This window comes from Emys orbicularis, chromosome 25 (genome assembly GCF_028017835.1).
Source record: "Emys orbicularis isolate rEmyOrb1 chromosome 25, rEmyOrb1.hap1, whole genome shotgun sequence".
Lineage (NCBI taxonomy): Eukaryota > Metazoa > Chordata > Testudines > Emydidae > Emys > Emys orbicularis.
The window spans coordinates 12,425,797-12,440,558 of record NC_088707.1 but is presented as its reverse complement, the minus strand read 5'-3'; the positions used below and the strand labels follow the sequence as shown (position 1 = coordinate 12,440,558).

General features: G+C 58.2%; 1 protein-coding gene across 1 annotated transcript in view; it reads right to left on the bottom strand.

The window, feature by feature from the left end:
* Positions 1 to 7,934: 7,934 nt before the first annotated feature.
* LOC135894694 (alpha-2-macroglobulin-like protein 1) overlaps positions 7,935 to 14,762 on the bottom strand; it is an 81,392-nt gene continuing 74,564 nt past the window's right edge. The window contains exons 37-39 of the mRNA XM_065422832.1: positions 9,382 to 9,807; positions 8,899 to 9,024; positions 7,935 to 8,399 (exon numbers count right to left, since the gene is read on the bottom strand). Coding sequence (XP_065278904.1) covers positions 7,935 to 8,399; positions 8,899 to 9,024; positions 9,382 to 9,807 — 1,017 coding nt within the window. The remainder of the gene's footprint in view (positions 8,400 to 8,898; positions 9,025 to 9,381; positions 9,808 to 14,762) is intronic.

Genomic DNA, 14,762 nt, shown 5'->3' with positions numbered 1-14,762 from the left:
GCCGCCAGGTTAGCTCTGGGGCTGGGTGTCTCTTTCAGCCTCCTGGCAGCAGGACGCTGGGGCAGCTGCCAGCATCAGATGCGCTGTGGCCTCTCCCCTTGGGGCTCTCTCTCAGCCCTGCCCATCTCAATAGGGGAAAGGGAGCTGAGCTGGGGACTTGAGAGAGAGGCCAGTGGGGTGCTAGCTACTGGGATTGGGGAGGTCGGGAGGCCTGGGACAGAGGCCAGAACCCAGGCTCTGTCCTGCACCTGGCGTGGCACTGTTGCCAAGTGTGGGGGGAAGGGCAGAGATCTGTTTCTCCTGCTCCAGCCAGAGGCATCAGTGTGGAGTTGAGGGCAGGGCGGGAGGGATGGTCTTGGACTCTGTTTTGGTGTCTCTTCACTGAAACGACTCTGCCTCGTTCTCTCCCCCAGCCTCTTGGCAGGTCCAGACTGGGACACCAGCTCAGTGACATGGGCCATGTCCTAAAGCACATGGACACGAGGGTCCCTGCCCAGCTCTCAGGAGCCTGCACTGTGAGCTCTTGGAACCTTTAGACCAGCTGCACAGACCTGTCACTTCAGCCAGCGCAGTAGCTGATGGCAGTAGAAGGCTGTTATCCTCCATGTAGACCACTCACTAGAGGGGAGAAATGAGACTTCCCCCTTCACCGGTGGGTTTCACAGCTGTTTGCCGACAGCAATGGAGAATGGAGACCGAGGGCGGTCAGGGTTCCATTCCAGGTTCTGGGGGGAAGTGTTCTCTAGTGGTTCTAGATCTGTCCCCTCTGATTTCTGCCACCCCCCGTCCCCATGCCTTCCTCACTTTTCTGAGTCCTGGTCACAGTTTCCTTCTCTTCCACACTGCCTGGGCTCCAGCAGCAGGAGTGTTGAGATCACAGCAGACACATTTCGGGTGCCCAGCCACCACTGTGGTCTCTGGGGGCTGGAATGAAAAGTCCTGCTCCACCACTGGCACATGCTCAGTCATTCTGTGGGTTGGTGCACACAGTCAGGCTGGCGGTAAGAGCCGGGAGAGCAGGGAGCATGCTCAGGGCAGGGGCAATCTTGGGAGAACTTAGCCGTAAAACACTGACAAGTCTCTACGGAGCATGTGCAAACTGACTGGGTTTTAGAGACTCAGAACTGATCCCTGTCTCTGAGGGAAGCAGCCTGGCAGATGCAGCGCAGGCACCAGTGTCTGTCCCAGCTGGGAGTGGTCAGCCGGCTGCTGAGGGCTTCCCGAGACCCCTCCTTCCTATGCCTAGGGGAAGGGTGGGGAGGAGCCCAGCAAATACCGAGGGCACAGTGACCCCCCCGGCCAGCAGGGGATCCTCCCGGTGAAGCTTGGCATCCATGGAGCTGAAGAGGCTGGAATGGGGAAAAGAGCTAAAACTGAGAGAGCTGGAGGATCGTGAGAAACAGAGGCAGCATGAACTGGAGCTGGCCAGGCTGAGGAGCAACGAGCCCCCGGCTGCGGTGAGTGAGGGGGGACCTAGGACTGCACGGAGCTTTGATAAGTGCATCCTGGCCCCACGTAAGGAGGGGGAGGACATGGATGACTTCCTGGATGCCTTTGAGACGGCCTGCGAGCTGCACCAGGTTGATCCTGCGGACAGACTCCGGGTTCTCACCCCTTTACAGGACCCCAAAGCCATGGCATTGTACTGCCAGCTGGAAGGGGTGGAGAAAGGGGACTACAAACTATTCAAACACACTCTGCTACGTGAGTTTGGGCTGACTCCTGAGATGTACCGGGAAAGGTTCCGGAGCTAGCGTAAAACCCCTGAGGTCTCATATCTGCAACTAGCCGTCCGCATGGAGGGATACACCAGCAAGTGGGCAGATGGGGCCCAGACGAAGGAGGAGCTGGTTAAACTGATCGTACTAGAACAACTGTATGAGTGGTGCCCATCGGACCTGAGGCTGTGGTTGATGGACAAAAAAATCAGAGAACCAGCGACATGCTGGGCGGCTGGGGAACATCCAGCGTCAGGGCCAACTGACCGGCTCGAGGGGACCAACGGGACATGGGCTGCTATTACTGTGGCCAGAGAGGCCACATACGGTCCCAGTGCCCCAAACTCAAGGACAGACTGAGCAGACCGAATCCATAGAGGGTTAACTGGATACAGACCCAGCCGGACGAGGGGCAGGCTTCCCAGGCAAGGGGGGCTGGCAGCTTATCAACTGCTCAAGAGAGAGGAGGGCCCCAGGCCAGCTCCTCTGAGGGGCTGGATGCCCTGGACTCAAAGTTCTCCGTTTACAGGGTGGGCGCGGGGCTGTCCCTGCGGAGTGAGTGCCTTGTTCCCCTGGAGGTGGATGGGAGGAAGGTCAATGGATACAGGGGCTGAGGTGACGCTGGCCCGGCTCGAGGTGGTAGCTCCAAATTGGGTGATGCCCAACACCTACCTGACCCTGACGGGGGTGGGCAGGACCCCATTCAAGGTGCCCGTGGCGAGGGTACACTTGAAATGGGGGGCCAAGGAGGGCCCCAAGGAAGTGGGGGTGCACCACCATTTACTCACTGAGGTGTTAATGGGGGGGGACTTGGAGGACTGGCCAAGCAACCCCCAGGGTGCCCTGCTCGTGACCCATAGCCAGAGCCGGCGAGGGGCACTACGCCCTGACTTCGGGGAGGGTACCTTGCCCAAGGCGCAGGGCCCTACCCTGGAGGGGAGGGAGTGCCCAGGGACACGGCTCAGGGAGGCTGTGACTTCACACCCAGCCGGCGCGAGGGAGCTGGTCCCCATCCCTTCCCCAGCTGCTGAGTTTCAGGCCGAGTTGCAGAAAGATCCCTCCTTGCGGAAGCTAAGGGACTTGGCCAACCTCAGTGCGGTACAGTCCATGGGGAGAGGTTCCTGTACCGAGAATGGGTTCCCCTAGGGAAAATGGAGTCACGGGGGAGCAGGAGGCAGCTGGTGGTCCCCCAGAAGTTTCACCACAAGCTACTGTACCCGTGTCACGGAGTCCCGGGGCAATGCTTTGGAACTGCTTCCCACAAAGCCAGTCAGGACTTTGGGGAGCCTCCTCTCCCTTGGAGCAGAGGGGGAAGGACCCTGTGGATTCCTGGGTCACCACCAGCTGCCTCCCGATTCCCCACAGTTCTACTTCCCCTTTGGGAATGGGCTCCCCGTACAGGAATCCCTTCTCCCACAGGACTCTGTCCCTGCAGCCTTCCCCAAGGGGGTTTGCAGAGCTGTGGCCAGCAAGTTCCCTTAGCTTTTCCAAGGAGGGATCCTTCCACAGCTCGGTCTGGAAGGGAAGGGAGTGGGACCTGCTCCCTTTCGCTGGCTGGGCCTGAGGTCACAGCCCCCCTGAGCCCTGTCCCTGGTAGCGCCCTCCCTGCTGTGTAATCACTTCCCAGCAGTACCTCTGGACCAGGCAAACCTGGTTGGCAGCCGACCTGCCCTGCGTGTGTTCCCCCCCCCCCGCCAGCTGGGGTCTCAGCTCCCACCGTGCTCAGCGCTGCCCTTGCTGTCCCAGTGGGGGCAGACAGCGAGCTCGCTGCTCTCCTCACAGCATCAGAGCCAACGTGAGCCCCTTCTCCGGTGTGCAGGGGGGCGGGGAGCATCTCTCCATCCCACTCAGCCCCAGGGGTCTGGTTACAGGTAGGCAGGTATCCTGAGCCCAGCAGCCCCTCCCTCCTGCCAGCCAGGTCATTTGCATTTTCACTGACCATTTCCATCTTAGCCAATTGGTTCCCTGGATTCAAATTCAAATCCTCGGCCTTTACAGGACCAGGGCCTGGATCCTGTCCCAAAGAGACACAGTCACCCCCCAACAGGACCTCACAGCCGATATCCTCGAGAACCCCAACTACCAGCCAGCCCGACCCCTCCTGGGTCTGCACAAGGATACGGGCCATAGGCTGGGTGAGGGCCTTTATCCCGGGGACCTTCACCCAGGTCACACAGCTCCTCACCATCTGCGGCTGCACCACCCGGGGCCTGACAACAGTTCTCTCTATCCCAGGGTCTCGCCACCCCAGGCATGTCTCCCCATTGACCCCCACCTTCCGCTCCCACGGGGGTCCGAGGGGCCTGAGCCCAAGAGACTCCATGCAGACACATAGGCCGGGGCCAGGAGTGGGAGCCTGTCCACTACCCCACCCATCTGGCCGACAGCGTCTATGGCCTTGGGACCCAGCAAGGGAGCTAGATACCAGGGCTCTTCTGGGCGCTGAAGGAGGCTCTGGTCAGTGGCCCAGTTCTGGCAAACCCAGACTTTGACAAGCCCTTTATGGTGTTCACCGATGCCTCAGACACGGGAGTGGGGGCGGTGTTAATGCAGGATGATGAAAAGGGGGAGAGGCACCCCATCGTGTACCTGAGCAAGAAGTTGCTACCCCGGGAGCAAAACTACACGGCCATCGAGAAGGAATGCCTGGCCATGGTGTGGGCCCTTAAGAAACTAGAGCCATATCTCTTTGGGCGACACTTCACCGTGCACACCGACCACTCTCCCCTAACCTGGCTACACCAGATGAAAGGAGCCAACGCCAAGCTCCTGAGGTGGAGCCTGCTCCTGCAGGATTATGATACGGATGTGGTCCATGTGAAGGGAAATGCAAACATGATAGCAGACGCGTTGTCCCGGAGAGGGGGCCCTGAACTTCCCCAGGTCACTGGTCAGAGTGACCCCGCTCAGTTCAGTCTTGAAGGGGGGAGAGATGTGACGGAGCAGGGAGCGGGGTGGTTTTACCTGGGAATGTTGTTTAGTTTTACTGGGACTGTCTGCATGGGGGATGAGAGAGCAGGGGATGACTTTAGGTGAGGGACGGTACCTGAGCCAGGAAGGGGGGGTGGGGCAAGTCTGGAAACTGGACAAAGGGAGAGGGGGAGAGAGCCTGCGGGAGGGGTTTTTGGTTTCAGTTTGGGGCTGGCTGGGAAGAGGCAGGGAACAGGGCCGGCTTTAGGCCGATTCAGCCGATTCGGCTGAATTGGGCCCCGCGCTAAGAGGGCCCCGCGCTGCAGCTCTCCACCCCGCCCTCAGCTCACTTCCCCCTCCTCCCCTCCCCTGAACGCTCCGCCCCCTCCCCTGCTTCCCACGAATCAGAGATTCGCGGGCAGTCTGAAAAGAAGCAGGGGCGGGCAGGCAGCACCAGGTAAGCTGGGGTGGCGGGGGGCGCGAGAAGGGCTCCGGGGAGGCGCGGCCCAGTCCGGCCCTGGTTCCGGCCGAGCACGCCGGTCCCAGCGGCTGTGGCCCGGCTTGGCTCCAGCCCGGCCCCCGCGGCGCGGTGTGGCTCGGGTCCGGCCCGGCCCCCGCGGCGCGGCTCGGGTCCGGCGCGGGTCCGGCCCGGCGCAGGTCCGGCCCGGCCCCCGCGGCGCGGCTCCGGCCCGGCCCCCGCGGCGCGGCTCCAGCCCAGCGCGGCTCCGGCCCCCGCGGCACGGCGGGGCTCCGGGCCGGACCCAAGCCCGGCAACCCCGGCCGGAGTGCGGCTCAATTCCTGGGGGCGGGGCTTGCAGCAAGCCCCGCCCCCAGGAATCGGGCCCCGCTCTTGCTAAAGCCGGCCCTGGCAGGGAACCCCAAGTCTGGTGTCTAAGACCCTTGCCCCCCAGAGGGACCTGGCTGAGGGGTCCTGGTTGTACCTACAAGCCCTGCTTGGGACTGTGTTCCTGTCATCTAATAAACCTTCTGTTTTGCTGGCTGGCTGAGAGTCACGGTGAATCGCAGGAAGGGGCGGAGTGCAGGGCCCTGACTCCCCCACACTCCGTGACAGGCACCTAATCACAATCTCCTTAAACATGGGCTCAAGCCAGGACCTCCACAAATGACTTCAAGGGGGAGGAAAATGCTGGCACTGCCTGCTGTGGACCCACAGGAATGTCACTAGGGCCTGGCCAGTAATTGTGCCCCTCACAACCCATTTCACACTCACCAGCCATCCCCTCCCCTCCCCCCCGCCAAATGAGCACAGCAAAAAAACTGCCTCACAAACAGGTTTCACTTTGCACCAGTTGTAATGTGCCAGGAGGGGCGGGGACGTTTCCAGAGAAAATGGGGATGCAGTGGCTGAAAAAGGTGCTAAGAATCCGTGTCGTGGCCACGGGCAGATCCTTCCAGCCCAGGGCCAGGGGATGTGGTGGCTGGGATGAGGCGCAGCAGCCTGTCCGTGCCCCAAGATCCTGGGGTGTCTGGCTACCAGCGCGGTGCTCTCAGGAGCGGGCTTGGCGGCAGGGGCTTCAGTGGGAATTTCCCTCAGTGTCGGGGGCTTTAAATAAACACAAACATCCCCTGAGACAGGGATCAAACTCCCCCTGACTTCTCCCAGGCCCCACAAAGACACAACTGGCCTTGTTACTGCACAAAGTGCCCCACCTAGACCCTACTCCATGCAGGCCCTCCCCTGCGTGGTAAAGGTGCGGGTGCCCATGGCGCTGAGCCCTGAGTCAGTGGGTGATGGAGGAGGGAGGAGTCCAAGGGCAGCACGGGGCCCGGTGTGTCTAGCGCATCCCTGGCGGAGCGGCTCCCGGAGCCACGTGTTCACTCGCTGCTGCTTTGCTTTCCAGCCTGACCGACTGATGAGTCACAAAAAAACAGTTACTCACCTTTCTGTAACTGTTGTTCTTCGAGATGTGTTGCTCATATCTATTCCAGTTAGGTGTGTTCGCGCGCCGCGTGCACGGATGTCAGAAACTTTTACCCTAGCAGCTACCCGTTGGGCCGGCTGTGGAGCCCCCTGGAGTGGCACCGAAATGGTGATCTATATAAGCCCATGCCAGCCCAACCCCGCTTCAGTTCCTTCTTGCCGGCTACTCCGACAGAGGGGAAGGGGGGGTGGGAATGGAATAGATATGAGCAACACACCTCGAAGAACAACAGTTACAAAAAGGTAAGTAACTGTTTTTTCTTCTTCGAGTGATTGCTCACATCAATTCCAGTTAGGTGACTCCCAAGCCTTACCTCGGAGGTGGGGTCGGAGTCAAGGAACCGCAGATTGAAGGATCGCTCTGCCAAAGGCTGCATCATCCCGAGAGTGCTGGACGATGACATAGTGGGACGTGAAGGTGTGAACCGAGGCCCACGTGGCAGCCCTGCAGATTTCCTGGAGAGGAATGTGTGCCAGGAAGGCAGCTGATGATGCTTGAGCTCTCGTGGCGTGAGCCGTGACAGCAGGCGGAGGGACGTTTGCCAGGTTATAGCAAGCACGAATATACCCGGTGATCCACGAAGATATTCGTTGAGAGGAAACCGGGGCGCCTTTCATCCGCTCCGCAACGGCGACAAACAACTGGGTTGTTTTACGGAAGTGCTTTGTCCGGTCTATATAAAAGGGGAGTGCCCTTCTAACGTTGAGAGAATGGAGGCGTTGTTCACGTATGTCAGCATGTGGTTTCGGGTAGAAAACCGGTAGAAAGATATCCTGGCTCACGTGGAAGTGGGACACCACTTTTGGTAGGAAGGCCAGGTGAGGTCTTAGTTGGACTTTATCTTTATGAAAGATGGTATAGGGCACCTCACAGGTGAGAGTGTGTAGTTCTGAGACCCGTCGAGCGGAAGTGATGGCCACTAGGAAGGCGACCTTCCAGGAGAGATATAGAAGAGAACAGGTGGCCAGTGGCTCGAAAGGAGGACCCATAAGGCAGGAGAGGACCAAGTTGAGCTCCCATGCAGGCACGGGTGGCTTCGTTGGAGGATGGATTTTCTCCAGGCCTTTGAGAAAACGCCGCACGACCGGATGTGCAAACACTGAACGCCCCGCCGCACCTGGGTGGAACGCAGAAATGGCCACGAGGTGGACCTTAAGGGATGCAAAGGCTAGGTGCTGGTCCTTTAAGGACATCAGGTAATCCAAAATGCACTAAATGGAAGCCTGGAGCGGGGCCACCTGCTGCTGAGCGCACCAGCTGGAAAACCTCTTCCACTTAGCCTCGTAGATAAGCCTAGTCGATGGCTTGCGACTTTCCAGAAGCATCCGCCTTACCGAGTCCGAACAGGCGCGTTCAGCCTGATTCAGCCACGGATCCTCCAGATCGTGAGGTGGAGCGACTGGAGGTCCGGGTGTAGGAGACGACCGTGGTTCTGGGATATGAGGTAGGGGTCGAGGGGAAGATGTAGGGGAGCCTGAATTGACAGGTCCAGCAGGGTCGGATACCAACACTGGCGCGACCAGACAGGGGCTACCAGTATGACATCTGCCTTGTCCCGGCGGACCTTCAGGAGCACCTTGTGAACCAGCGGGAATGGTGGGAATGCATTTAGCAACTGGCCCGACCACGTGATCTGAAAGGCCTCCGCTAAAGAGCCCAGGCTGTGACTCCGGAAGGAGCAGAAAACTGGACACTTTCTGTTGATCCGCGAAGCGAACAAGTCGATTCGGGGAAAGCCCCAGGTGCGGAAAACGGAATGGACGATATCTGGGCGTATGGACCATCCGTGAGTCGGAAAACGCCTGCTCAGAGTATCCGCCAGGACGTTCTGGACACCCGGGATGGAACTGGATAGAATATCCCGTCTCCACCGTGCGGAGGACCCAACGGTCCGAGGTAATATGGGACCAGGCATGTCCGGTTATAGGAGTAACCACATTAGCCTCCGCTCCTCCCACTCCCAACACCCACCCCCGAGGGCTGGAAGAGAACCTGTCCTGCTGCTGTGGGAGGAGGGGCAGCTCAGTGCAGAGAGAGACAAAGAGAATGGGCTAGAACCAGGTAGGTTCCCATTGTATGTGGGCAGGGGCGGGAGGGATCCTGTTTACCCCCTCCCCACCCCTGCTGCGCTTGCAATTTGCCCCTGACCCCTCCCTTGCTCCAGAGACCAACCCTAGCTCCTGCCCCACTGTGCTTTTACCCCCAGCCCCTTTTACAATTATTCCCCAGGGGATGCCCACAAATATGTTTGGCGCCGGGCCCACAAAAAGTTAATCCGGCCCTGGCGGGCCCAAGCGTGTCAGTGTGGAGCGCCCCTCCGGCGGTACCGGCTCCAGCGCCGCAGAAGATCCTGCACTCCTCTCGGGACCGGCGATCTCTCGGGCCCCAAAAACGCCCACCTCGGCACTGCTCCCATTGCCCAGTTGCTGCCAAGAAGTAAGCTGTAGGAGGACCTTCTCATAGAATCAAGACAGTTGTCACGGGCCTGACGGTGCAAGACCCTGGCCAGACCTCTGATCAAGTCACCATGCCTCGATCTCTTCAGCCCACCCCTCCACATGAGACGGTGCAAGTAGAAGAGATCATTCTTCCTTCCATGCCAGACACCTTCGAGGCGGCGAGAGGCCTCATAGAGATGATGGCTCCGGTGCCTCCGACCCCAACACCAGCCCCAATTCGGGTCCCGGTGCCATCCAAGGGCAAGCCAGCGATGTTCGGGCTGTCAGCCCCTGGACCAGCATCTCATTCCCGCTCGGAGTCCCAGCGCCGTTCTGAGTCCCGGCACCGCCCCAGGTCTCGGTCTGACTCACGGCACCGGTATGATTCGTGGCGCTGGTCCCGCAGTCTCGAACCTTGGAGCTGCTCACACTCGAGGTCGTTTTCGACTGCGCGTACATGGTCCCGCTCGAGGTCCAGGTCCCGATCTGTGACCTTGTGGCACCGCTCGGACCGACGAGCTGCGGATTCCCGATCCCTGGGTCAGCGATCGCCACAGCGGCACCGCTCCCAGTCGCGGCACCGCTCACCATCGCGGCACCGTTCTCCAGTACGGCACCGCTCTCCGGCTCGACTCCGCTCCCGGTCGTGGCACCACTCGCCAGTTCGGCACCGCTCGCGGTCACAATCAGCCTCACGGCGCCGATCACCACGTGACCTGCATCTGCCAAGAGACTCGGTGTCTGCGTTGATCCACTCCCGCACCGCTCCCCCTTGGCCGTCACGATCCTGATCCCCTTCTGGCAGGTTAGAGAGAGCATCAGGGGTCTCGGACATCCCTCATTCTGGCCCAGTGAGCCTCGGACAAGTTCCACCAGCCCACTGGCAACCCCAGTGGCAATTTTGGACACCCTGAGCATACCATCAAGCCCAGGGCGCTCACCCAGTTGCCCGGCCACTGTCTCGCTCAAGTGCCAGGCCTCCTGAGGTAACCCTTAGCCGTCCTCCTCCTGACACAGACGAAACTGTGGAACCAGCGCCTGCAATAGAGGCTACTCCAGCTCCCCAGGAGGCGCCACCCATGTCTGATCAGGATGCTACATCCGCACCTGTCCTCCCAGTGGAGTCATCCTCGTCCTCCCCTCTGACGAGGCTGTGGCTGGCACGTCCACGTCTGGACCTCCCCCTATGGACTTTAGGGTTCTCCAGGAATTGTTGAGGTGTGTGGCCCTCAATATGAACCTCCAAATTGAGGAGGTTGTGGAGGATGAGGACCCCATGGTGGACATTCTCGGCCCAGAAGGGCCCTCCAGGTTGGCCCTTCCCATGAACAAAACCATACAGAACAATGCAAAGACTCTCTGGCAAACCCCGGCCTCCATTCCCCCCACAGCTAAGGGGGTGGAACGAAAATACTTTGTTCCTGGCAAGGGGCTGGCAGCCAGAACCCCAGACCGGCAGCGGGCTGAGCGGGGCTGGTGGCTGGGACCCCAACTGGCAAGGGGCTGGCAGCCAGAACCCCAGGTCGGCAGCGGGCTCAGCGGCAGCCGGGACCCTGGGCAGTACAGCAGACATGGTCCTTTGTAATCTGTCCTAGTTTCCATTTTTTATATGACTCCTTTTTATTTTTTAGATCATGTCAGGGTGGTTAAACACTGGAATAAATTGCCTAGGGAGGTTGTGGAATCTCCATCTCTGGAGATATTTAAGAGTAGGTTAGATAAATGTCTATCAGGGATGGTCTAGACAGTATTTGGTCCTGCCATGCGGGCAGGGGACTGGACTCGATGACCTCTCGAGGTCCCTTCCAGTCCTAGAATCTATGAATCTATTAATTTAGTTTCCAGTCAGCACTGCTAACCGGACACTCAGGTCCCATTTTCTACTGGAGTTTCCAGTCTAAAACTGGATACCTGGCAACAGGGCTGCCAGAAAAGCCTGGGGGGCGGGGGGGAGAGGGGCAAGCAATCATTTTTAAAAGTAAGAGAGCTAAGCCTTAAGGGGGGACAAGTGGTGGGTGGACTAGGGAGTGGAGAGGAGCTAGTGGGCAGGGCCATGTCTGCTGTACTGCCCAGGTAGGTGGGAGACTGTGGGGATCAGCTGACACAGTATCCAGGGCCGGTGCAAGGAAATTTTGCACCCTAGGCGAAACTTCCACCTTGTGCCAAGCGCCCCCCCCCCCCCCCCGGAACATCGCTTATTATAAATTTTCAAAAATGAATACAGTGGAGTCACATCTTACGCGGGGGTTAGGTTCTAAGGTCAGCGCGTAAGAGGAAAATTGCGTATAGTGAAAATTACCATAAAGTACAGTATACACTAGAACAGGGGTCCTCAACCTGCGGCACGCATGCCAAAGGTGGCACGCAAGCTGATTTTTTTTAATGGCAGGCTGCGAGTCCCGGCCGCCGCTGAGCCTGCTGCCGACCTGGGGTTCTGTTCACTCAGCCGGCAGCGGGCTGAGCAGGGCCAGCAGTGGGCCGGCTCCTGCCAGCCGGGGTCCCAGCCGCCAGCCCCGCTCAGCCCGCTGCCGGTCTGGGGTTCTGGCTGCCAGCCCCTTGCCAGTTGGCGTCCCGGCCACCAGGAGGCTGAACGGATCCGGCGGCCGGGACCCCGGCTGGCAGCGGGCTGAGCAGGCTGAGCGGGGCCGGCAGCTGGGACCCCGGCTGGCAGGAGCCAGTGTACGGAACCCCAGACCGGCAGCGGGCTGAGCAGCTCAGCCCGCTGCCGGTCTGGGGTCCCGGCCGCTGGCCCTGCTCAGCCCGCTGACAATCTGGGGTTCCAGCTGCTGGCCCCTTGCCAGCCAGGGTCTCGGCCACCGGCCCTGCTCAGCTTCCTGCTGGCCTGGGTGAATGGCAGGAGGCTGAGCGGAGTCACCGGCTGGGACCCCGGCTGCCGGCTGAGTGAACAGAACCCCAGGTCGGCAGCAGGATCAGTGGCAGCCGGGACTCGCAGCCTGCCATTAAAAAAAAAATCAGCTTGCGTGCCACCTTTGGCATGCATGCCGCAGGTTGAGGACCCCTGTTCTAGTGTATACTGTACTTTAAGGTAATTTTCACTATATGCAATTTTCCTCTTACACGGTGACTTTAGAACCTAACCCCCATGTAAGATGCAGGAGTCAGGGCAGGGACCTGGGTGTGTGTGAGGGGGGTGCAGGTTTCAGGGCAGGGGCTGGGGGGCGTGAGGAGGGGATGCAGGGGTCAGGGCTGGGGGCTGGGTGTGTGTGAGGGGGTGAGTTTGTCTGGGAGTTCGCCTGGGGAGAGCTCACTGAGGCTTTCATCTGCAGGTTTCTCTGAGTAGTTCTCTGAGGAAGCTCTTAAGAGGAAGGTGATATGGAAGGTGAGCGATCAGCTGCTGTAACCTGCACAGGTTGTGCCATGTTTGTCTTTCTTCCACAGGACAGAAGCGACTTTGTCTGTACAAAGTGCAAGCTGGTCTCCATATTGGAAGAGAAGGTTCGAGGTCTGGAGAAACGAGTATCGACTCTGCGTTGCATAAGGGAAAATGCAGATTTCCTGGACAGACGTCAAGAGATGCTTTTACGGCCACAATGTTCTGAAGATTCAGAGCAGGCGCAGCAGGGACAGAAGGATGGTGAAGAAGTTTGGCAGCATGTGACCTCCAGAAGGAGAAAGAGGAGCATCCATGTACCAGCAATGGAGATACAGGTGAGCAATCGTTTCCATGTTCTCTCTACAGGTACTAATGCGGAGAGTGGAGTAGATGATACATCTGAGGGAAGGGAGCAGAAGGAGACTCCACTGATTGGAAGGCAAAAGATGCACTGTCCTCGGGATGGGGGTTCCACGACCACCACTCCCAAGAGGAGGAGGAGGGTGGTGGTGGTCGGGGACTCCCTCCTCAGGGGGACTGAGTCATCTATCTGCTGCCCCGACCGGGAAAACCGAGAAGTGTGCTGCTTGCCAGGAGCTAGGATACACGATGTGACGGAGAGACTGCCGAGACTCATCAAGCCCTCAGATCGCTACCCCTTCCTGCTTCTCCACGTGGGCACCAATGATACTGCCAAGAATGACCTTGAGCGGATCACTGCAGACTACGTGGCTCTGGGAAGAAGGATAAAGGAGTTTGAGGCGCAAGTGGTTTTTCTCGTCCATCCTCCCTGTGCAAGTAAAAGGCCTGGGTAGAGACTGTCGAATCATGGAAGTCAACGAATGGCTACGCAGGTGGTGTCGGAGAGAAGGATTTGGATTCTTCGACCATGGGATGGTGTTCCAAGAAGGAGTGCTAGGCAGAGACGGGCTCCACCTAACGAAGAGAGGGAAGAGCATCTTTGCAAGCAGGCTGGCTAACCTAGTGAGGAGGGCTGTAAACTAGGTTCACCGGGGGAAGGAGACCAAAGCCCTGAGGTAAGTGGGGAAATGGGATCCTGGGAGGAAGCACGAGCAGGAGAGCGCAAGAGGGGAGGACTCCTGTCTCATACTGAGAAAGAGGGACGATCGATGAGTTATCTTAAGTGCCTATACACAAATGCAAGAAGCCTGGGAAACAAGCAGGGAGAACTGGAAGTCCTGGCACAGTCAGGGAACTATGACGCAAACCACCGAATTAATGGTGCCTAGTGTGGCCGAATACATTCGAATTTATAAAATCGGTTTCCTAAATTCGAATTATATAAATTCGAATTAATCCTGTAGTGTAGACATACCCTATGATGCGATTGGAATAACAGAGACTTGGTGGGATAACTCACATGACTGGAGCACTGTCATGGATGGATATAAACTGTTCAGGAAGGACAGGCAGGGCAGAAAAGGTGGGGGAGTTGCATTGTATGTAAGAGAGGAGTATGACTGGTCAGAGCTCTGGTATGAAACTGCAGAAAAACCTGAGAGTCTCTGGATAAAGTTGAGAAGTGTGAGCAACAAGGGTGATGTCATGGTGGGAGTCTGCTATAGACCACCAGACCAGGGGGATGAGGTGGATGTGGCTTTCTTCTGGCAACTAGCAGAAGTTGCTAGATCGCAGGCCCTGGTTCTCATGGGAGACTTTAATCACCCTGATATCTGCTGGGAGAGCAATACAGCAGTGCACAGACAATCCGGGAAGATTTTGGAAAGTGTAGGGGACAATTTCCTGGTGCAAGTGCTGGAGGAACCAACTAGGGGCAGAGCTTTTCTTGACCTGCTGCTCACAAACAGGGAAGAATTAGTAGGGGAAGCAAAAGTGGATGGGAACCTGGGAGGCAGTGACCATGAGATGGTCGAGTTCAGGATCCTGACACAAGGAAGAAAGGAGAGCAGCAGAATACGGACCCTGGACTTCAGAAAAGCAGACTTTGACTCCCTCAGGGAACTGATGGGCAGGATCCCCTGGGAGAATAACATGAAGGGCAAAGGGGTCCAGGAGAGCTGGCTGTATTTTAAAGAATCCTTATTGCGGTTGCAGGAACAAACCATCCCGATGTGTAGAAAGAATAGTAAATATGGCAGGCGACCAGCTTGGCTTAACAGTGAAATCCTTGCTGATCTTAAATGCAAAAAAGAAGCTTACAAGAAGTGGAAGATTGGACAAATGACCAGGGAGGAGTATAAAAATATTGCTCAGGCATGCAGGAGTGAAATCAGGAAGGCCAAATCACACTTGGAGTTGCAGCTAGCAAGAGATGTTAAGAGTAACAAGAAGGGTTTCTTCAGGTATGTTAGCAACAAGAAGAAAGTCAAGGAAAGTGTGGGCCCCTTACTGAATGGGGGAGGCAACCTAGTGACTGAGGATGTGGAAAAAGCTAATG